This window comes from Uloborus diversus, chromosome 1, assembly GCF_026930045.1.
Source record: "Uloborus diversus isolate 005 chromosome 1, Udiv.v.3.1, whole genome shotgun sequence".
NCBI classification, from domain to species: Eukaryota; Metazoa; Arthropoda; class Arachnida; order Araneae; family Uloboridae; genus Uloborus; species Uloborus diversus.
The window spans coordinates 67933246-67951557 of NC_072731.1; the positions used below are offsets into that span (position 1 = coordinate 67933246).

Here is an 18312-nt window from a genome sequence, read left to right on the forward strand (position 1 = left end):
GAGGCATGAATAATGACATGCTTAAAATTGTGCCACTCCTGTTCCAGATTGTCCATGGTGGTTCTTCTATTGAAGGAAGCTTCTGAGATCTGCTGAAAGCAATCCCAATTTGCCCTTTTAAAATTCCAAAATTTCTTATGAGTAGTCACTGTCTTTCTATTAATATGTACTTTAATTAGAATAGGAAGGTGATCACTGCCAATGCTTTCGAGTATGTCCCAATCACAATGTGGATGGAGTTCGGGACTAACTAGTGAAATGTCCAAGGCCTCGGTCGTGCCATAGCTGAAGGATGTATGAGTTGGCGACCCAGAGTTCAGAAAAATAAGTGCTCCATTATCTGCAGCATCTAACAGTTCATTTCCCCGATCATTGCTGGTAGAACAAAAAAAAAAAAAAACGAACTTAACAACATTGACTGGACACTTTTCCTTAACCTAATTCCACATAAATGATTTAAATAACCTTTGTTACTACAGTATCCTACTGAAATAGACAGTATGCAAATAAATTTTCTTGAAAATATTTATCGCACAACAGATTGAAAAATCCAGAAAGAACGTTAAGAATTTGAACAATAAAAAATAAAAGTTCGCCAAAAATCTTTTTATAGGGTTATGGTTTTAAAATTGTGTGAAAGAATAATGTATCTTGACAAGATTTCGCATATCAGGTAAATCATTTCCATGACGAATGAATTAAATGCATGATTTCTTTTGATGACCAATCATATAGTCATAGAAATAAATTATCTAGTGTTAAACGTTACTCTTGACAGTCTGTCACGTATGTGCACTATGTGACAAAAATGTCAAGAAATGCCGGAAATGTCACGAAACTGAACTTAATATGTACTAATGTATAGAAAAAACGGTACAAAATGAAAATGCCGTTCGAAGCGAACCAAAAATTTATGAATTCATAATTCAACATCATGAAAATGGCTGCTTCAGAACAACTTACTGTGTGTTCTGTATATTTTTTTACTTTCGTAATACTTTTTGATTTCTAATCTCTTTCTACATGGGTCAGAATAACCAAAAGACTTTGAAAAATCTTTTAAAATGAATAAAGAACAAAAAATCGTACATGCGAACAAAAATATCTATCATTTCCTAAGTTTAGAAGCAATTTATATGTTACAGCGTGCGTTTGTTTTAGTTTTTTCATCGGCCATTAGACAGTGGCTGCAGCGCCCCCTATAGTTTGTTGAAGTTGCGAATGTTTATTGATTGTAGTGTAAGTTTATCATTCACCGGCCTCATATTTTGGTACATTTAGGATGTGCGACTAATTATGTTTATTTTGCTGGACTTTTTCCCGTCACATGGGTGAGTTTTCGAATTGTAATAACTCTCTTTTTCTTTCCTGTTTCTATTTTTGAAATACAGTTTGTATCGTTAAAAGAACATGTTAAATTAAGATTGTTTGGATTTCTTTAATTGAAACAGAGTTGAACAAAAATATTGTTTTTAAGGATTTTAACTAAAGCTTAATTCAAATCTGATGACTTGGTATTAAATTAATGCTAATTGGTATTTATTAAGTCTTGGTGCTTTAGTTTCACGTAAGCAACCAAAAAGTATGTGTCATTTTATGTAAAAAGCTGATCGTAATTGTACATACAAATGTTTCAGATATAGTCTATCAGATTTAATTCAGTTTGAAGTGAGCACAGATTATAATTGATAATGCATATATTTTCATCTTTTGTGCTAATTGAAAATACTCATAACTTGCATTATTGATAACTATGATTAACTTTAAAGAGATTTTTGTAAAAAATATGCTCTACTGGTGTTTTGCGTATTTATTTACTCCTTAGCGCTTTAGAAACTGATGTCAGAGTAATACAAAAACATCAATTGGACATCTCTTGTTTTTTACGTAGCCCGTGCAACGCCGGGCACGCAGCTAGTAAAGTAATATTTTTGGTTTTGCTGAAATTGTATATAATGCTTTTTGAAGATATGTACTGAGGACATTTTAAATTACATCTCATAATAATCATGATATCTTTTATAGACCGAAAACGTAACCTCAAAGCCAAATTTACACTCAGAGACACAAAATGGAGTTATTCCTACGAACAGTTTATGCAATGGAAAGAGTTCTTACGATAAAAACTGCACCAGCCATCATCAAAATCAAATACATAATGGATTTCCTAAAGTTATTTCGAATGGTCAAGCACTTCAAGAAAATAAAGTTGTTCCTGAACCGATACATGTAAGTCTCATCACCGTCTCTTTTGAAAAACATAGCAAGCCAAAATATTAACTATGAATTACTATCTATGAATAGATCAAGTACAGTTGTTCTACTGTATAGATTCTTCTTCTTGTGATACAGAGCTTTTGATAATTGATGAAAAAAATGGGCTAGTGAAACAAAAAGCAAATCTTGATATAGGCATTTGTTAAAACTTTTCTGCATTAATATTGTTTAACATTTTATAATTTGCTGCATTGCCCATATTTTATCAATTCTGGTAATTTGATGGATCAGTTAAAAGGGAGGCAAGCTCTGAGTTCAAAATCGTGGGGTAGGGGAGAGGAGGGGATTTCAACAATAAAATTGTGGTTTAAATTTGTTTTAGTGGCAAAAAAGTTATGAAAAATATCAGTTGTTGTTCGATTAAGCACTTATTTACAACACAATAATGAATGAGTGCAAACAAGGACAAAAAATCCACATGAAAGCAAAATTATGTTTTAACCAAGAAAATTTAAGAATTTTACTTTGTAACGATATAAAAGTCTGGTTTGTTTTTTGAACAATATGGGTATTGTTGCAGTCAACTCTGTCCAAACTTTATATCAATCCTGTCAGAATTTAAAAAGACAGGTTCATTTCAAAAACGAGATAATATAGGGTGGGCCAAAAGCAATGGGCACATTTCATGCTTGAATAAAAAAGAATAAATAGTCTTAAAATGCTTGGGAACTACTGGTCTAATTGGATTGACTTCATTTATTCTTCGAGCATTCACTTGTTTGTCTTCCTTCAACAACCTTTTAATCATCTTGGCTTCTGCTGTAAGTACTTGTTGTATGCTTATTTTTCAATTGTGTGAAATACTGAAAAATGTGTTTTTCTACATTTTTTTAGATTACTGGTTACTTGAATCTTATAGCGAACAGCATAGACAATTTCACCCATGGTTTGGCAGTTGCTGGCAGCTTTTTAGTTGGCAAAAAGGTAATATAGTTTGTTATTAAGAATAACGTGCCAAATATTTTCCATGTTATTTTGAAATTTACATAAATAAATATTTGACTCTGGAAAATTGATGTTTCAGATGGGGATAATTACAACATTTGCTATTCTGATTCATGAAATACCTCATGAAATTGGTGATTTTGCTATTTTACTAAAATCTGGATTTAATCCTTGGAATGCGGCCAAAGCTCAGGTATATACTTTCAAAGTTTCTTTTGTAACTTAAAAATATTAAGCATTTTAAGAAGAAAATTTTTCATTTCTCAAGAAAATTTTAAATAATCAAAAAAAAAAAAAAAAAAAGCAGCACATTTTGCATCATTTTCATTAGTTTGCAGTTGAAGAAAGCATCCAATTCTGCTTTGTTTTTGGAAACTTAGGCATTCAAACATCATGTCTAGTTCTATCTTGTGAATGACCAAACGTGGCGGCACGTTTCACGGGTAGCTAAAAAGAATTTTCGATCAAAAAATGATTTTTCCCAATCAACCCTCCCATCCTCAGGCTTGTGCTTCAAAAGCAGTAAATTGTCTTCTCCCCTGTTGAGTTTGTGCATAAATAATCCTGATCACCCTGGGAATTTTTTCTTCTTGGGAACCATTGAGGGCCAAAAATGGCGAATGCAGAAGTTTTCTTGGGTCGCCACTTTTTATTGCCAGCGTCATTTTGCCTCAAAAACTTTAGTTTTTTCAGGAAACATTGATAAAACCGAAGATTAGATCTCATGTTGCAAAATTACCTGTGAAAAATTGGAAAAAAAAAAAATGGAGGGCAAAATTGGAAAATTCCCTGACATTTTTAACTATGTCGTTTTCCGTGACAATTCCAGGTTTTCCCGGATCGTACGAACCCTGTTACAGTACTATGAATTTTTTTTCCCACGTTGCTTCTGCAACACGTAAATGGTTGGTTGCTCTTCTGGTTATGAAAATAATGATCAGATTTAAATCAAACTTTTTATCAATTCATTACCTTTTGGCAACAAATCGAAACATTTTGGAAAAAAGTTGTTAAACCGCATAGCAAAATATTAAAGGTTTAAATATTTTTACAGATATTTGAGAAGTTTTCAAATAGCTTTTCAGACTCATTTTGTAAAAGAAAGGAAAAACTTTTGTTAATTTTGTAAAAAAAAAAAAAAAAATTAGAACATGTAAATTTAGAAATTTCAAGTATAAATTCTATTTTAATTTCAATGAGGCTCCTTAATTTGCAGTACATAAAACAAGAATTACTTACCGTTTCCATGGTGACAACACAGGAAAAGTGTCTCCTTGGCGTACTTCTTCTAAAGAAACAGACCCTAGTAAACTATTTCAGAGGTAGTGATAAAGAGCTCTTAATCACCTGCTAGACTTATACTCAAAATACACTGCTGGAATTTTTTTTTAAGTCAATAAAAAATTTCATATAATAAGTCAAAAAGTAGTGGAACTGTTGAAAACACAAATTTAATTTTTCATCAGCATGATCAACATTGAAATAATAAGAATGAACTTTGAAGAAAAAAGTAAGGGGGAACATAAATTATGCTAATTTCTTACAGCCAAGGAAAAACAACTCTGGAAAAAATTATAAAGTCAATGGCGTCATTTGGTGTAATGCTGGATAAGACAAAGCAGGGGCAGTTTAGGTGAATGAAAACATGTTACAAGCTTAGACTTTGTATTTGCTGTGTTAAATAACAATACCATGTGAAAAAAAGATATCTGCTGGCAAACAAATCAAAATATTGACTTGAAATTAAGCTGGAATTTCTGACTCTAATATTGCAAGAAAAATAGGAAGGTCCAAGGATTATGGCAAAAAGAAACGTACAAGACCGAAATCTTTAACTGAAACGCAATCAAGACAAATCCAGAACCTACCTTTTGGGCAAAAAATGTTGTTTCCCTTAATTTTAGAGCAGTTACAATTACCATGCACAAACCGAATAGTAAGAAATGTTTTTAGCAATAATCCCCGTGCTCAATTTGTAAAGTGTAAAGGAAATCCCCCCTCTATCTAAGCACCACAAAAAGACTCACTCAGAGATTTAACCAAAGGCACAAATTGGAGATATGTTGTCTTTAACGACAAAAAGAAATTTAATTTTGATGGACCTGATGATTATAAATACTTTTGGCATGACTTACGACACAAATCTCATATCTTTTCAAAGCGTCAGTTTGGAGGTGACTGTGTAAGGTTTGGGCTGCATTTTCTGCCTATGAAAACACTCCAATTGTTTTCATGTATAACAAAATGAATTCAATTACTTCAATTACATATCAAGATATGCAATTAATTACCCTTTGGTCCTCTTTAAACTTCAGGAGATTGGATGTTTCAGCAGGACAACGCTTCAGTTCATCTTTCAAAGTGAATTAAATATTAGCTGTAAGCAAAACAGGTGAAATACATGAAATAGCTAATTTATATCCATGATCTGAATGTAATAGAAAATCTTTGGGGAATTTCACCTCGAAATGTTTACATCACATCATATCACACCCGAGGGTCCCCTGTTCCTATCACAGTAGTGACTTGCCCAGATTAGGGACCCTCGGGAAGTTCAAAATGTTTACAGGACAACAATTCAATTCAAAGTTAGATTTGATGAATTCTATTAAAAACTGATGGAACAGTATTAATGCGAATACTTTTGTGGCCTGATAGATTCAATGAACAAGAAAATAGTTACAGTCATTGAAAAAAAGTGTCTCGCCTCAATTACTGATGAAATACAAGTCTTGATTTTATGACTGTTTCCAACTTTCTTCGTACACAAAATTTTCTAAACTCCGTTCACCTTTTGTTAATATAGTTACTTTTTCTACCAGTGTCTCGTAGCATAGAATATATATGTATGAAATTTCATAAATGTTTGATCTTTTGTTTTTCATAATATATTTTCAAGTGCCTTTATATTTTTTTCCCACCACTGTACTATTTACACGATGTTTAACGTAGTTATGTTCTTACAATATATTTTGTTGCTTTTTTTAAAAATAGATTTCAACAGCAGTTATTGGAATCCTGGGAGCTGTTGTTGCATTATCAGCAGAATCAACAGATAAAGTTGGTATGTAGAACCAACTACAACCACCTTAAAAAAAATTCAAACTTATCGAAAGTTCTGCCATTAAAACAGTGCTGTCTCCTCTCTTTTTTATGATTCAGAACATTAATCATCAATAATGTAACATTAAGCAATAAGTCAGAATCATAATGATAACAAAATGTTATTATTACTGAGCTAATTATAAGCAAAAGTGCATAAAAACTAAGAACATTGTGATGTTCAAAATAATTCCAGGATTTGCATTTTAAAGAAATAGTAATACCTAAGTTAAATTGATTGATTGATGTCTTGTTCATGAATTAAAACTTTAATGTTTAATTGCGCTCCTGACACTGATGACAATCTTTACCTTAGTTAATTTTTAATATTCATAGCATATTTTCTTGCAAAAATGAAAATAAGACATTTAAAACAATTTATATTATTATTATGATCATATTCAAAACAACATGTTCATATAAATGCTTATTAAAAGAAAATAAATACAAATAGTTTATTACCTCAGTAAATTAATGAGTTAAACATGCATTTCGAAAAACTCATTCGCAATACTTAAATGAAACCTGTAATATAGTTTTCAAACACAAGATTTTTTAAACTACAGTAGACCCTCGTTTTACGCGGGTTTATTTGACGCGGTTTTGATTATACGGGGTTTAAGATTTGACACCTTTATTTTATTTTGCGCTGATGAGTTTTGGTTTTATGCGGATGCAGCAATGCAAACAGATAAAATTTTCCCCTCTTTCAAAATCCAAACTCCTAAAGATTGCAGATTATGCGTAATCAACTGCATTTTGGCGTTCTGATAATCGAGCTTGGGCCACTGGAGACATTTTATGCGATTGGTTCCAGAGCTCTTTCCAAAAGTAAAGTTATTAAACTCACACAGTTCAGAACTCACTGGAGAAGAGCTTTTAGGAGTGACAAAGTAGGCCAACACCAACGAGGATACCGACGTCAGTGACGCACAACCAAAAATTTTGATTGAAAATTTTGAGCCATTTCTAGACAATAGAAATGAGCTTTCTGATTTGTTAGTGAAAGAAGATTCTATCTTGAAATGACGCAAGTGATCATGGATGTGTTAATGCTCTGCAAAGAAATGCAGAGAAAAATTCTTAATGACTGCCAAAAGACTATCATAATCAGCTCCTCTTTATAAACAGAACACGAAATTAATTTATATTTTCTTTATGCATGTTGTACATAAAAGTCGATATGAGTACACATTAAACTTATCATACAATTAGTCAACACTAGAATGAAGTATTTTGTTATCTACGGAACCAAACCCCTATTGTGTTGTGTTGTGTCCAATCCTTCAGGATCTAGCGACAGCTAAATCAAATCCATAATTCCATGCACCCTCGCAAAGTCGAGCACCAGGAGTGGGTTGTCGCGGACATCCTCAAGAGTGAGCCCCAAGCAATCCAGTAGGTGTTGCGGGGAGGCCGGCAGCAGATGGCACTTGGGACACGTTGGGAAGACTTTACGGCCGGATTCAAATGACATGCATTTCAGGTGCCCACTGAAGAGTCTTGAGATGGCCGTTTGGTCCTGTCTGTCGGCCTTGAAACGTAATGCACCTCCTGGTTTTGGTCTACTGTACCAAGAATGAGCTGGAGGAGCAAGCCAGACATGCCGGTCTCTATTTTTCGCCGCAGAGAAAATTTCTTCAAAGGTTAGGTCGTAATCAGTCGTGGCCATCTCAGAGCAGCCTCTTTTTGCCAAAGCATCCGCGGTTTCATTTCCCGGAATGTTGACGTGGGAGGGGATCCACTGAAGGTGGACGTCTCTTCGCTTTGAAATAGTTTTAAGCATATTGATGATTTGAATGCTTACTAGGTCATTTACTTGGTTCCAGTCCTGTAGATGTTGAATTGAGCTACGGCTGTCTGTAAGAATCCAGATGTCACTACAGTCTGTGGAGTGGAGAATTTGATTTAAACCCTCCTTAATAGCTATTAATTCGCTCTTAAAGACCGAGCAGTGGTCTGGGTTGCGTCGAGAGAGACGTACAGAAGGATTCTCAATATATATACCACTCCCAGTATGATTTGACTCGTCTTTACTCCCATCTGTATAAATAAGAGTAGCGTAACTCGGTATACTATTTATGACCTCCAGAGCCAGTTGTCGTAGATATTCAGGGACATCAGAGTTTTTGTTGGTTTGAGACGGTAGTTCAGAGTGGAAGTGAACTCCAAGGAGTCCCTCAGTCGGACTAACACAGGGTGTTAGAGATGAGTACTCCACTGAATGGGATATAATATCCAGTTTGTCGGCCAGACCAAGTGGGCTATTCCTTTTGAGTCTCTGGTTGCTACTCCAGCTGGACAGATATTCAGATGTACGGTTCTGATTTTCATAGCTTTTTAGTTTGTTGAAGTATTTCACCAGTTTCGAGTTTCTAACGAGGCCAAGGGGAGGGAGATCAGCCTCATAAAGCACTATATCATTTGGGCAACTGTTTCTTAGGCCTGTTATGATGCGAGCCGCACTCAATTGCACTCTCTCCAACTGGAGAAGGTTAGATGTCGAGGCGCAGAAGTATACCGGGAATCCATACTCAAGGATAGGCCTGATTAGTGCAATGTATGTTGATCTGAGTGTTTTGGCGTCAGCACCCCAGTCTCTGCCAGAGATGTACTTAAGGATATTTAGTCTCTTACGGCTCTTGATCACCAGATTTGAAATGTGTCCGTTGCTCGTAATCTCCTGATCTAAAACAAAGCCCAAGTACTTTGGATGTTTAACAAATGAAAGAGGCTGATCTTGAAAGAGGACTTGGGGGTGGTACGAGTACAGGTGTTTATTGGTGGTAAAAAGTCCAACATATGATTTAGTGACGTTAAAATTCAGTTTGTGGTTGTTTGCAAACTTCCACACGTCCGTTTAAGGTCGATTCAATATTTTTCACATCAGGGCCAGAGCACCACAGCACAATGTCGTCAGCAAATATTCCGACATCACACTCCGGAGCGATGATACTTTCGAATCCAGCCATAAACAATGAAAACAGAGTTGGGCTAAGGACGGATCCCTGAGGGACCCCCTGATACGTTTTGAACCAGTTAGATAGGGTGTCTTGACACTTAACACGAAAAATTCTGGCTCTTAGAAAGTCAGCAATCCAGGCAAGGGCACTGCCTTTGATTCCAAATTTGTCATGCAGTTTCAGGATGAGTAGGTTCCACCACACCCTATCAAACGCCTTGGAAAGATCCAGAAAAACCGCAATGGTGTGATTTGTTGGTTTGATGTTTTGGAAATCTCTGATATTTTGACAAAAGTAAAGAACTTGATCTGTGGTACTATATCCTCTCCTAAACGCAAATTGTTCTTTAGGTAATAGGTTTTTGGAAGTCAGATGGTAAGAAAGTCTGGAGAGGATCATTTTTTCCATAATCTTGCATGGAATGCTTGTTAAGGCAATGGGTCTGTAGCTGTCTGGTGAGTTTGCGCTTTTAGCAGGTTTCCTAATTGGAACAATGGTAGCTTTTTTCCAATTTCTTGGTAGCCGACCCTTGCTCCAGGAGATATTAATGATTTCTAGCAATCTCTTCTTTGCCTTCTCACCGAGATGTAGGATCATGTGTCCGTAGATGCCGTCAGGGCCAGGAGACTTGGACAGTTTCAAGTTTCCAATAGCGAACTCCAATTCTTGCAGAGAGAAGTGAGCGCTGAATAAGGGGTCACTTGCTTTCTTGTTTCGGTGTCTGTTAGCAAGGATTCTTGCCCTACGTGCAATAGTCTTGTCTGGGTTAGTGAATGACAGTTTACTGATATTACTGTAATGCAGGCCTAAGATGTCCGCTGCTTCTTTGTGACCACTAGGGACACTCCCGTCCGGTGCTAGAATAGTGTTACAGCTCTCAGATTGAGGTTGACTTTTATCAATACTTTTTACTAGTTTCCACAGTTTGGACTCGGGTGTTCTAGAGTCGAGAGAAGTGCAAAATTCCCTCCATCTCTGCCTCTTTAGAAGGGCGTACTTGCGTTTGATTTCTGCATTCACACTGTTCAGTTCGGTCTTGTCAGATGTGTTACCGGTATTGGATGAAATGAGATTTGACAGTGCTTCTCTCCTTTTTAAGAGTGGTTTCAATGTGTCGGAGTTGTGGGAGAAGAATGGAGTGTACTTTTTTACTTTACCACGAGGGACCGACTGCTTTGCTGCGCTAATAATTCCGTTTTCAAATGCCGTCCAGTTACTGTCGATGTTGTTGGTTAGAGGCTCATTAAATACTCCAGAATTTGTCAAATCATTGTACCTCTTCCAGTCGGCTTTCCTAAAATTCCAGTGGTTCCTACGGTCCCTGGAGACCTTTTGATTTATATCTAATTCAATAAGAATGGGGTAGTGATCACTACCAATATTACTTAACACAGTCCAATTACATTGTGGGTAAATATCTGGACTAACGATGGAGATGTCCAGTGCTTCTTTGGTATTGTAACTATGGGAGGAGTGTGTTGGGGATCCATCATTCAAAAATAGAAAGCTCTTATCATCCGCGAGATTAAGGAGCGCATTTCCCCTTGCATTGCTGTTGGAGCATCCCCAGTTAGGGTGTTTAGCGTTCAGATCTCCAATGAAAAAGATGTTATTTTCATACCCTTGAAAGAAGCAGTCGGGCAAACCTAAGGAGCAAGGAGGATGGTAAGAGTTGAAGACTTTAATGTTCTTACCTCTCCAGGGGAACGAAATGCCTTGGATTTCCAGTTTAGTATTATCAAATTGTGTGGTGTCGATGCTCTGATACTGAATGTTCCTGACGAGGAAGGCTAAGCCACCACCAGCTCCTCCAGTTTTTCTGTCTGAACGGAAGACATTGTACCCCTTTACCTTCAGTTTAGAGGTCTCTTTAAGCTTGGTTTCCTGAAGAGCAATAATCTGAACTTCTTTAGTTTCGGCCAGCTCAAGAAGCTGGTCAAGTTTAATCCGCGTTGCTGCTGTACCAAGCCCATTAATATTGCATTGCAATATTCTAAGAGGGCGATGCTTGAATGGGGAAGGACGCATATTTTTCGAACGAGGCCCACTTCCCAAACCTCGAACGCGTCTCTGATTATCCAGCGCGACAGACGATGCTGTATGGCTTACTAAGGGTGACATATTTTCATGGAGAAGGGAAAAAGCAGCTTCTCATGGTACTAGGTACCTGGAGCTCCAATGGAGAGAAGTCTGACTTGGCTCCGGTGCCTGCAGATGCTTAGCTGAGCATAGTGGAACGGCCTTCACGCCTTGGGTGACCCTACCAGGAGAAAACTCTCCCGACGTACTTCACCCGTTCCGCCCAGGTACACCCCCTCGCCGGCTAAAAAGCACACTTTGAGGCGACCTGCAGGACTTGAGGGGGTAAACCCCTATTGTAACACAAGTATTAGGTCTCAATTTACGTGGTTTCTATTTACGCAGCATTTCCATGGAACATAACCCTTGCGTAAAACCAGGGTCTACTGTAATTGAAAAGTCTCCCTTTCCACTATAGTTGTAACTATTTAGTACTATATTTATTTTTAATTTAATACATAAGAAAATCGATTTTTTTGCCTAAACGTTATAACTGAAATTTATTAAACATGCTCAGAAAAAATTTCTATTATTAAATTTAAAAATTATAGTTTACTAGTGGTACACGCACGGCTTTGCCCGTAGTAGAAAAATGAAAAGGTCATTTGGTTTGCCTGTATAACGGATGATGAATTTCTCACGATTTTGCTGTGTTCATTTGCTGGCCCGTGTTGGTAATTTAGTCGTCCACAGTATGATAATTTGCTTGGTAAAATGTTCTTAAAATTAGAATAGAAAAAGAACAACATCGAATTTTCGAAAAATCACTTTGAGGTGCTCACCCCTATGATATGAACTAATTCTGTGCCAAATTTCATGAAAATCGGCCGAAAAGTCTAGGCGCTATGCGCGTAACAGACATATAGAGATCCAGAGACACAGACTTTCAGCTTTATTATTAGTAAAGATTGTGCAAAACTTTTATTTATTAATTTAAAAACAAAATCTTGTATAAAATTTAGTTGTCTCTAAAATAAAAGCAACATAAAAAGGATTTGCTACTAGCATCTTTAAGGGATCTAAGGACCTTTAAACTTCAAAATTCAACTGTCTGGAAAAAATATATGTTATGCATAATTTAATTCTGAACAACTTGATACCTTATTTTTTACCATTTGCAAAAACTTTTCCAGTTTTCGTAAAAAATGTGTAACCTTTACCCTTACACCGGTATTCTCCACTCCGGTTAAAACTCGGACCGAGGCTTAAACCTCGAAGCTGAGAAACTGCTCTATTCTCCATCCCGGTTTGGCGTTAAACTCGGTCACGGAACCTTGACGGAACGCCCACTTCCAGAGCTCGGCTTGTAACCGGAACTTCGACGGTTTAAAACTAGATTTCCTTCCCATCATTCATTTGTGAGCAAACAAAATGGACGACGGACGTTTGGATCATTTTGAGCGATTTGCAAATGCTAGAAACTATTGATAAAACATTCTTGATAGAAACAAAGATTAATTACAAAATTTAATCAGAATTATTAACATTCGTTATAGGTGTTATCAAAAAGTACAGCCGAAAACATTAATGCAATTCTCAACAGAATGGTGCGAAAAAAATCATTTTTTAAAAAAATTTCCATGTCACTGTAGCGCGGAAAAGTTGCGATTGGAAAGAAAATATTCTTTTTTCTTTTTCTTTTTTTTGAAATCTGATTTATTTCTGCCGCACCGTTTTTTCGTATTTTAAACTTTCGCCTCAATTAACAACAAAAACATTACAAAAGAATACTGCATGAAAAAATAACTATTTGGGGGGGGGGGGGGGGTTAGATGCCACTTCTGAGAGAATATCTTAGAACACTTTCGTCCATTACAAACTATCCTTTATCAAATAATTTCTAGAACACGAAAACTTATTATTTTTTTTAATGCAACATTACTCCAATTTTAAAATGCTGGTCAAACAATTTTTAAACCGCTAATATTTTTTTAAACAAATTCTTCCATGACTTATAGTCATATAACGTCACAACAGAGCTTTAATAATTGCTAAAGTTTTGTTTTAAATTTGTGAAAAATGTGACAAAATAGCACTTACCATTATTTTTATGAGTTTGGGGAAAATGAAAAAATAGTCTGAAGCAAAATTATCAGGAGTGCTCAACTCGGCTTAGGGGAGGAGGGGGGGGGGGATCATGGCGCAGAATATGCCATGAAATTTTTCGGGGGGGGGGGGTTTCAAGGAATAATTTTTTTTAGAGGGGTCATCCAATTTGGGGGGTCTTTGTAGTGTTCGGGAGGGAGGGGTATACCCTAGCTCTTAGGAAGGGGGGGGCACCCTTGGAAAAATCAATTACTTTTCTTAAACAGTAGCACCTTTTGCAACTTTTTTACTCAGATCAATTATTGAAGTAGCAAGGTATCTTGTCCAATTGAGAGACCGAAATACATAAATCATTCCAAGACAGAAAATGATAGAATGAAGCTGAATGTTCCACAAAATTTCAATGCGCAACACAATAATATCTAAACGAATTTAAAATTTCCTTTGTTTCAAATAATTATAAATAAAACGGTTCAGGAGATTTTTAATTGCAAAAGAAATTACTATTACTAGCTTCATGAACACATTAATGTGGAAAAATATTCTCAATGGATGAAATAAGATTTGATTTTATGCTAGGGAATGTAAATATAGAAGCAATTAGAATGTGACTTTATTTTTGCGTACAAACACGCATATAATTACAAGATAGGGGAAGAGAAAGAGCTTTGAAAAACAAGTGATTGTAAAAATTAAGGTGTGAATGATAAACAAGGAATTTTTACATGGGCGTCCATATGCAAAATTTTAAGGCGAGGGGGGGGGGGGCTCAGATATTTTCCACATGTATTTTCCCGTGGAAACCGATTTCAGTACAGATTAGAGTGAATAAAATTTGACATTTTTACTTATTCAATAATGGCTGGAAAAGAAATGTTTTTAAATTTTAGCAAAGAAAAAAATACTAAAGCAAGGAAGTTCTAATTTCTAAGGGGGAGGGGGCTTGAGTCCCCACTTGCCCCCTCCCCATATGGGTGCCCTTGAATTTTTGGATGATAAAAATATAAAAAAAAATTTCAACTTTTAAAAAGTTGCTGAAAGTATTGCTGAAAAAATAAGTTCATCACATGGAAAACTAATGCAGGGCAAAATGCAGTTTATGAATTTGTCCTGTGTCGTTTATATTAATAAGTTTATGGATTTTAAAGACAATAAATGTTAACAAATGTTTCACGAAATGGAACAGATGGAGGGGGGAGGGGATCGGGTTCTAAAGCCAATACATTGTAAAAAGTTTCTAATATTATTGTAAATTATTTTTCTTTTCTATGTTTTAAATTCTTTTCTTTCTTTCTTTCAAATGCATACACAATATAGTAGAAAATATTAAGCTTCTATCTATATTATTCAAAAATGTTTACCTCACACACAAGAAAAAAAAAACATTTATGACTGACAGATTTTCAATATTAGAAAGAGACTAATATATTAATCAGTAGCGTGTCTAGAGGGGGGGGGGGACAACGGTCTGCCCCTGAATTGCACTCAAAGTGGATTTCAAAGTTAATAAAATAAAAAAATCTTAATTCTCTGAAGTTTTTCCCCCGATTTTTTCTTAAATCATATTTAATCCATTAAATGCCAACGAAAACAAAGCACAATATTGCGCTTGGACGGGGCACGTTACATATGCGTCTAGGGAAAATTTTACATAGAATTTATTCGTAATTAAACTCGTTTTTCAATATTCGTAATTAAACTCGATTTTTAATTGCAACTATAGTTATAACGACAAAATAAAAATAAGTTGCTGTTTCTAAAAAATAGCACGAACTTAATATTTACATAAAACATCTTTTTGAAAGAGGGGGAGGGGGCGGAATTCGTAAATTACAGCCCGGCCCAGATGAAACCCTTGCCAAGAACGTGACTATATTATTGAATTAGATTTTTTTCATCTTCATTAATAACAATATGAATAAAAAAACATTTAATTAATAACAAGATGAAAAAACTTTTTAAGTTTCTTTCCAGAAACATTAAAAAAATGCTTTGATGTTTTTAAATTTCAAATTGAGTCTAATGAAAAAAATTGCATGAACTATAGATCCATTTTGCTACTCCCAATTCTTATTATATGTCAATCATTCTTCAGCGCGCGAATTTACTACCACGTGGAATGCAGTCAGGTAGAAAATGTCACGTGAGTCACTCTACCCAATGGTAATAGCCGTTTCATTTCTACTTCAGTTAAAACTCGGCTCCCCTAAATTGTGCTTGAAATGACTTGAAGAATACGCACCGCGTTTGAAACTAGTTTTTCGTTACTTCTCGGTTTTGGGGAGCCGAGTTTCATCTCCGTGCTGTGACGGTATTGAGAATAGGGCCGTTAGAGATTTATGTTAACAGGAGCCAGCTGTTAAAGCCACTTTTTCTCAGGTGCCGGATTCGCTGGTTTCTCACTTTGCGTGTGCTCAGGAAGTTTCTTATATGTTTCTGTAAAGCTTTCTATGCATGTTTGTCTGGTTTATTTTTATGATCCAAACCTTAATTTATTTATTTTTTAAAAATTACTTTTTTTTTTAAAGTTTTATAAGTTAATATCAAAATTTTCCAAAATCTTGGGCAAATTGTTTTTTTTTTTTTTTTTTTAATATTACCTTTCACTTTTAGTTAAAATTTCGGTTAAAATGTTAAAAATAAACCAGACAAACATGCATAAAAAGGTTTAGGGAAATATATAAGAAACTTCTGAAATATCACGCACGCACACAAGAAACCGGCACCTGAGAAAAACAAGCTTAAACAGCTGCTGTTAACACAAATCTCTATGAGGAAAGTTTACGAAGTTTTACAATAACTTGAAAAGTTTTTGTGTATTCATAAATAAGGTATCAAACTGTTCAGAATTAAATTATGTATAACATATATTTTTCCCAGAAAGTTGAAAATTTTGAAGGTTAAAGGACCCTAGATCCCTATGGAAATAACTTTTATAAATTAAAACAGTAACAGTGCAGAAAACAAAGAAAAAAAACAAGAGCAAAGACTTGTTTAAAAAAAAAAAACGTATGTCACTCTAGTTTCAGCTACCATTCTGTATATGATATTCATTAGTATTAGCAGTTCAAAGTGCATATGTACAAGGTGTTTTAATATTCTTTAGGTGATTGTACATCTTGGATACTGCCATTTACATCTGGAGGATTCCTAAACATAGCTTTAGTAAATGTCTTACCAGACCTTATCAAAGAGAAAGATCCATGGTAAGAAAGATAACACATTAAATATTATTAACATTGTACTAATGCAACCAGAATAATTTCCTAGGGGGGAGGGCAAAGAGTTTATATTCAAGGTAATTTATATTGAAAAACAATAAAAGCCCTGCCCACATAAAAGTAGTGTGATCTAAAAATAATCTAACGTTTTAGTGACAGAACGAAATAAGCGTGGTAGAAGGTTTTAAAGCTAATATTTATTCAAAATAGGATCTATTTAATTCAATACAACGATTTGAATGGTCAATGAATTCATCAATAGACTTTTTAAATTCGGTTTTGAGAATGTTCTTAAGTACCAGTATCATGCTGCTTGAATGGCTGGAACATCATTATCAAAAGTTTTTATGATTGCAGCTTTCAATTCTGATGTCGAACCTCTTATGAACTTTAGTAGCATATCTGGCACAACACAAAAGGCCTTATGTGGATTGTAGGTTTCTTTGAGTGGGTCAATCCACAAGGAAATAATCAGAAATGCAATACTGGCCAAACAGAAGTGCAATATAGCCTATGGTACTGGGCGGCTGCCATTAGTTTCAAGCCTTTCAATTTAAAAAAAAAAAAACTTTTTAGTTACTGCCAAAGCGAAATAAATAAAAATTAATATATGGAAGAATAAAAGAAAAACAATTTCAATAAATTAATTATATAAAAAATAAAATTGTTTAGAGCTGGTTTCTTTAGTGCAAGAAATAAAACATTTCAAATGTACTGAGCCATAACCGCACGGTCATCAATTTTGGAGCAATGAACTCGCTCTGATACTGTCAACTCGCTCTGATATTGACGGGATTAGCAATATCTTATGGTAGAAACGTTTTTTCATGATTATTTTGTGTTGCTATTATTAACACTTCTAGAGAAAATTAACCTACAAAAATTTAATTTTCTGAAAAAAGACATTTTAATATATTTTTATGATATTTATTTTTTATTTATACTTTCAGGGAGTCAATAAAACAAATGCTATGTGTTTGTGGAGGAATAGGAGTTATGGCACTCGTAAATGTGATTGCTCACTAGCTTTCCAAAAGGCAATAAAATCTGCTTTTATAAAAAAAAACATTCTTAAGACCTCTTAATGAGTGTCCTTCAAGCTGTATGATAGAGTCACGCATAGGAATTAGTTTCAGATGAGCATCGACTCAATTTTATAAAACTGACAAAAATCTTCAAAAGATGAACTTATGTGTGAAACTGAAGCTTTTATATACAGTGAAAATAAGTTGCAGCAGAATCACCAAAACGTACCCAAAAATGAGTAGTAATTGAAGTTGATACAAGTGAAATGCTCAACACTTTCTTCTAACCAAACGACTATTTATTTTCTAGCAGTTATAAGTGGTGCAGTTAAAAATGTATTTAAAGGAAAAAATAAAACAAAGCTCAAAGAAAAAAAATAGTATGTGAATGAATGCAGGGGCGGATACAGGATTTCATTTTTTGGGGGGGGGGGGGGTCATGCTCAAGGAATGTAGTCTTACCTACAAAAATTTTCTTCTACTACCCCCCCCCCCCCTCCGTATAAAAACTCTAAAAAAATAACCAAAAATGATTGAAATCGTAAAAGCTCTTCAAATATGCTTACAAAAAAATCATTGAAATCATTTTTTAAAGTTATTTTTTTAAATAGTTTTTTAGTTTTAGAATGTAAGCCGAAAATTTTCGGAAACAAC

General features: G+C 35.0%; 1 protein-coding gene across 1 annotated transcript in view; it reads left to right on the forward strand.

Annotated features, from left to right (window-relative positions):
* The window catches only part of LOC129230255 (zinc transporter ZIP13-like), a 75711-nt gene extending 57698 nt beyond the window's left edge, over nt 1-18013 (forward strand). Inside the window, exons 4-9 of the mRNA XM_054864659.1 lie at nt 2026-2229; nt 3112-3201; nt 3302-3415; nt 6217-6286; nt 16519-16618; nt 17584-18013. Coding sequence (XP_054720634.1) covers nt 2026-2229; nt 3112-3201; nt 3302-3415; nt 6217-6286; nt 16519-16618; nt 17584-17659 — 654 coding nt within the window. The 3' untranslated portion in view covers nt 17660-18013. The remainder of the gene's footprint in view (nt 1-2025; nt 2230-3111; nt 3202-3301; nt 3416-6216; nt 6287-16518; nt 16619-17583) is intronic.
* Nucleotides 18014-18312: the final 299 nt, after the last annotated feature.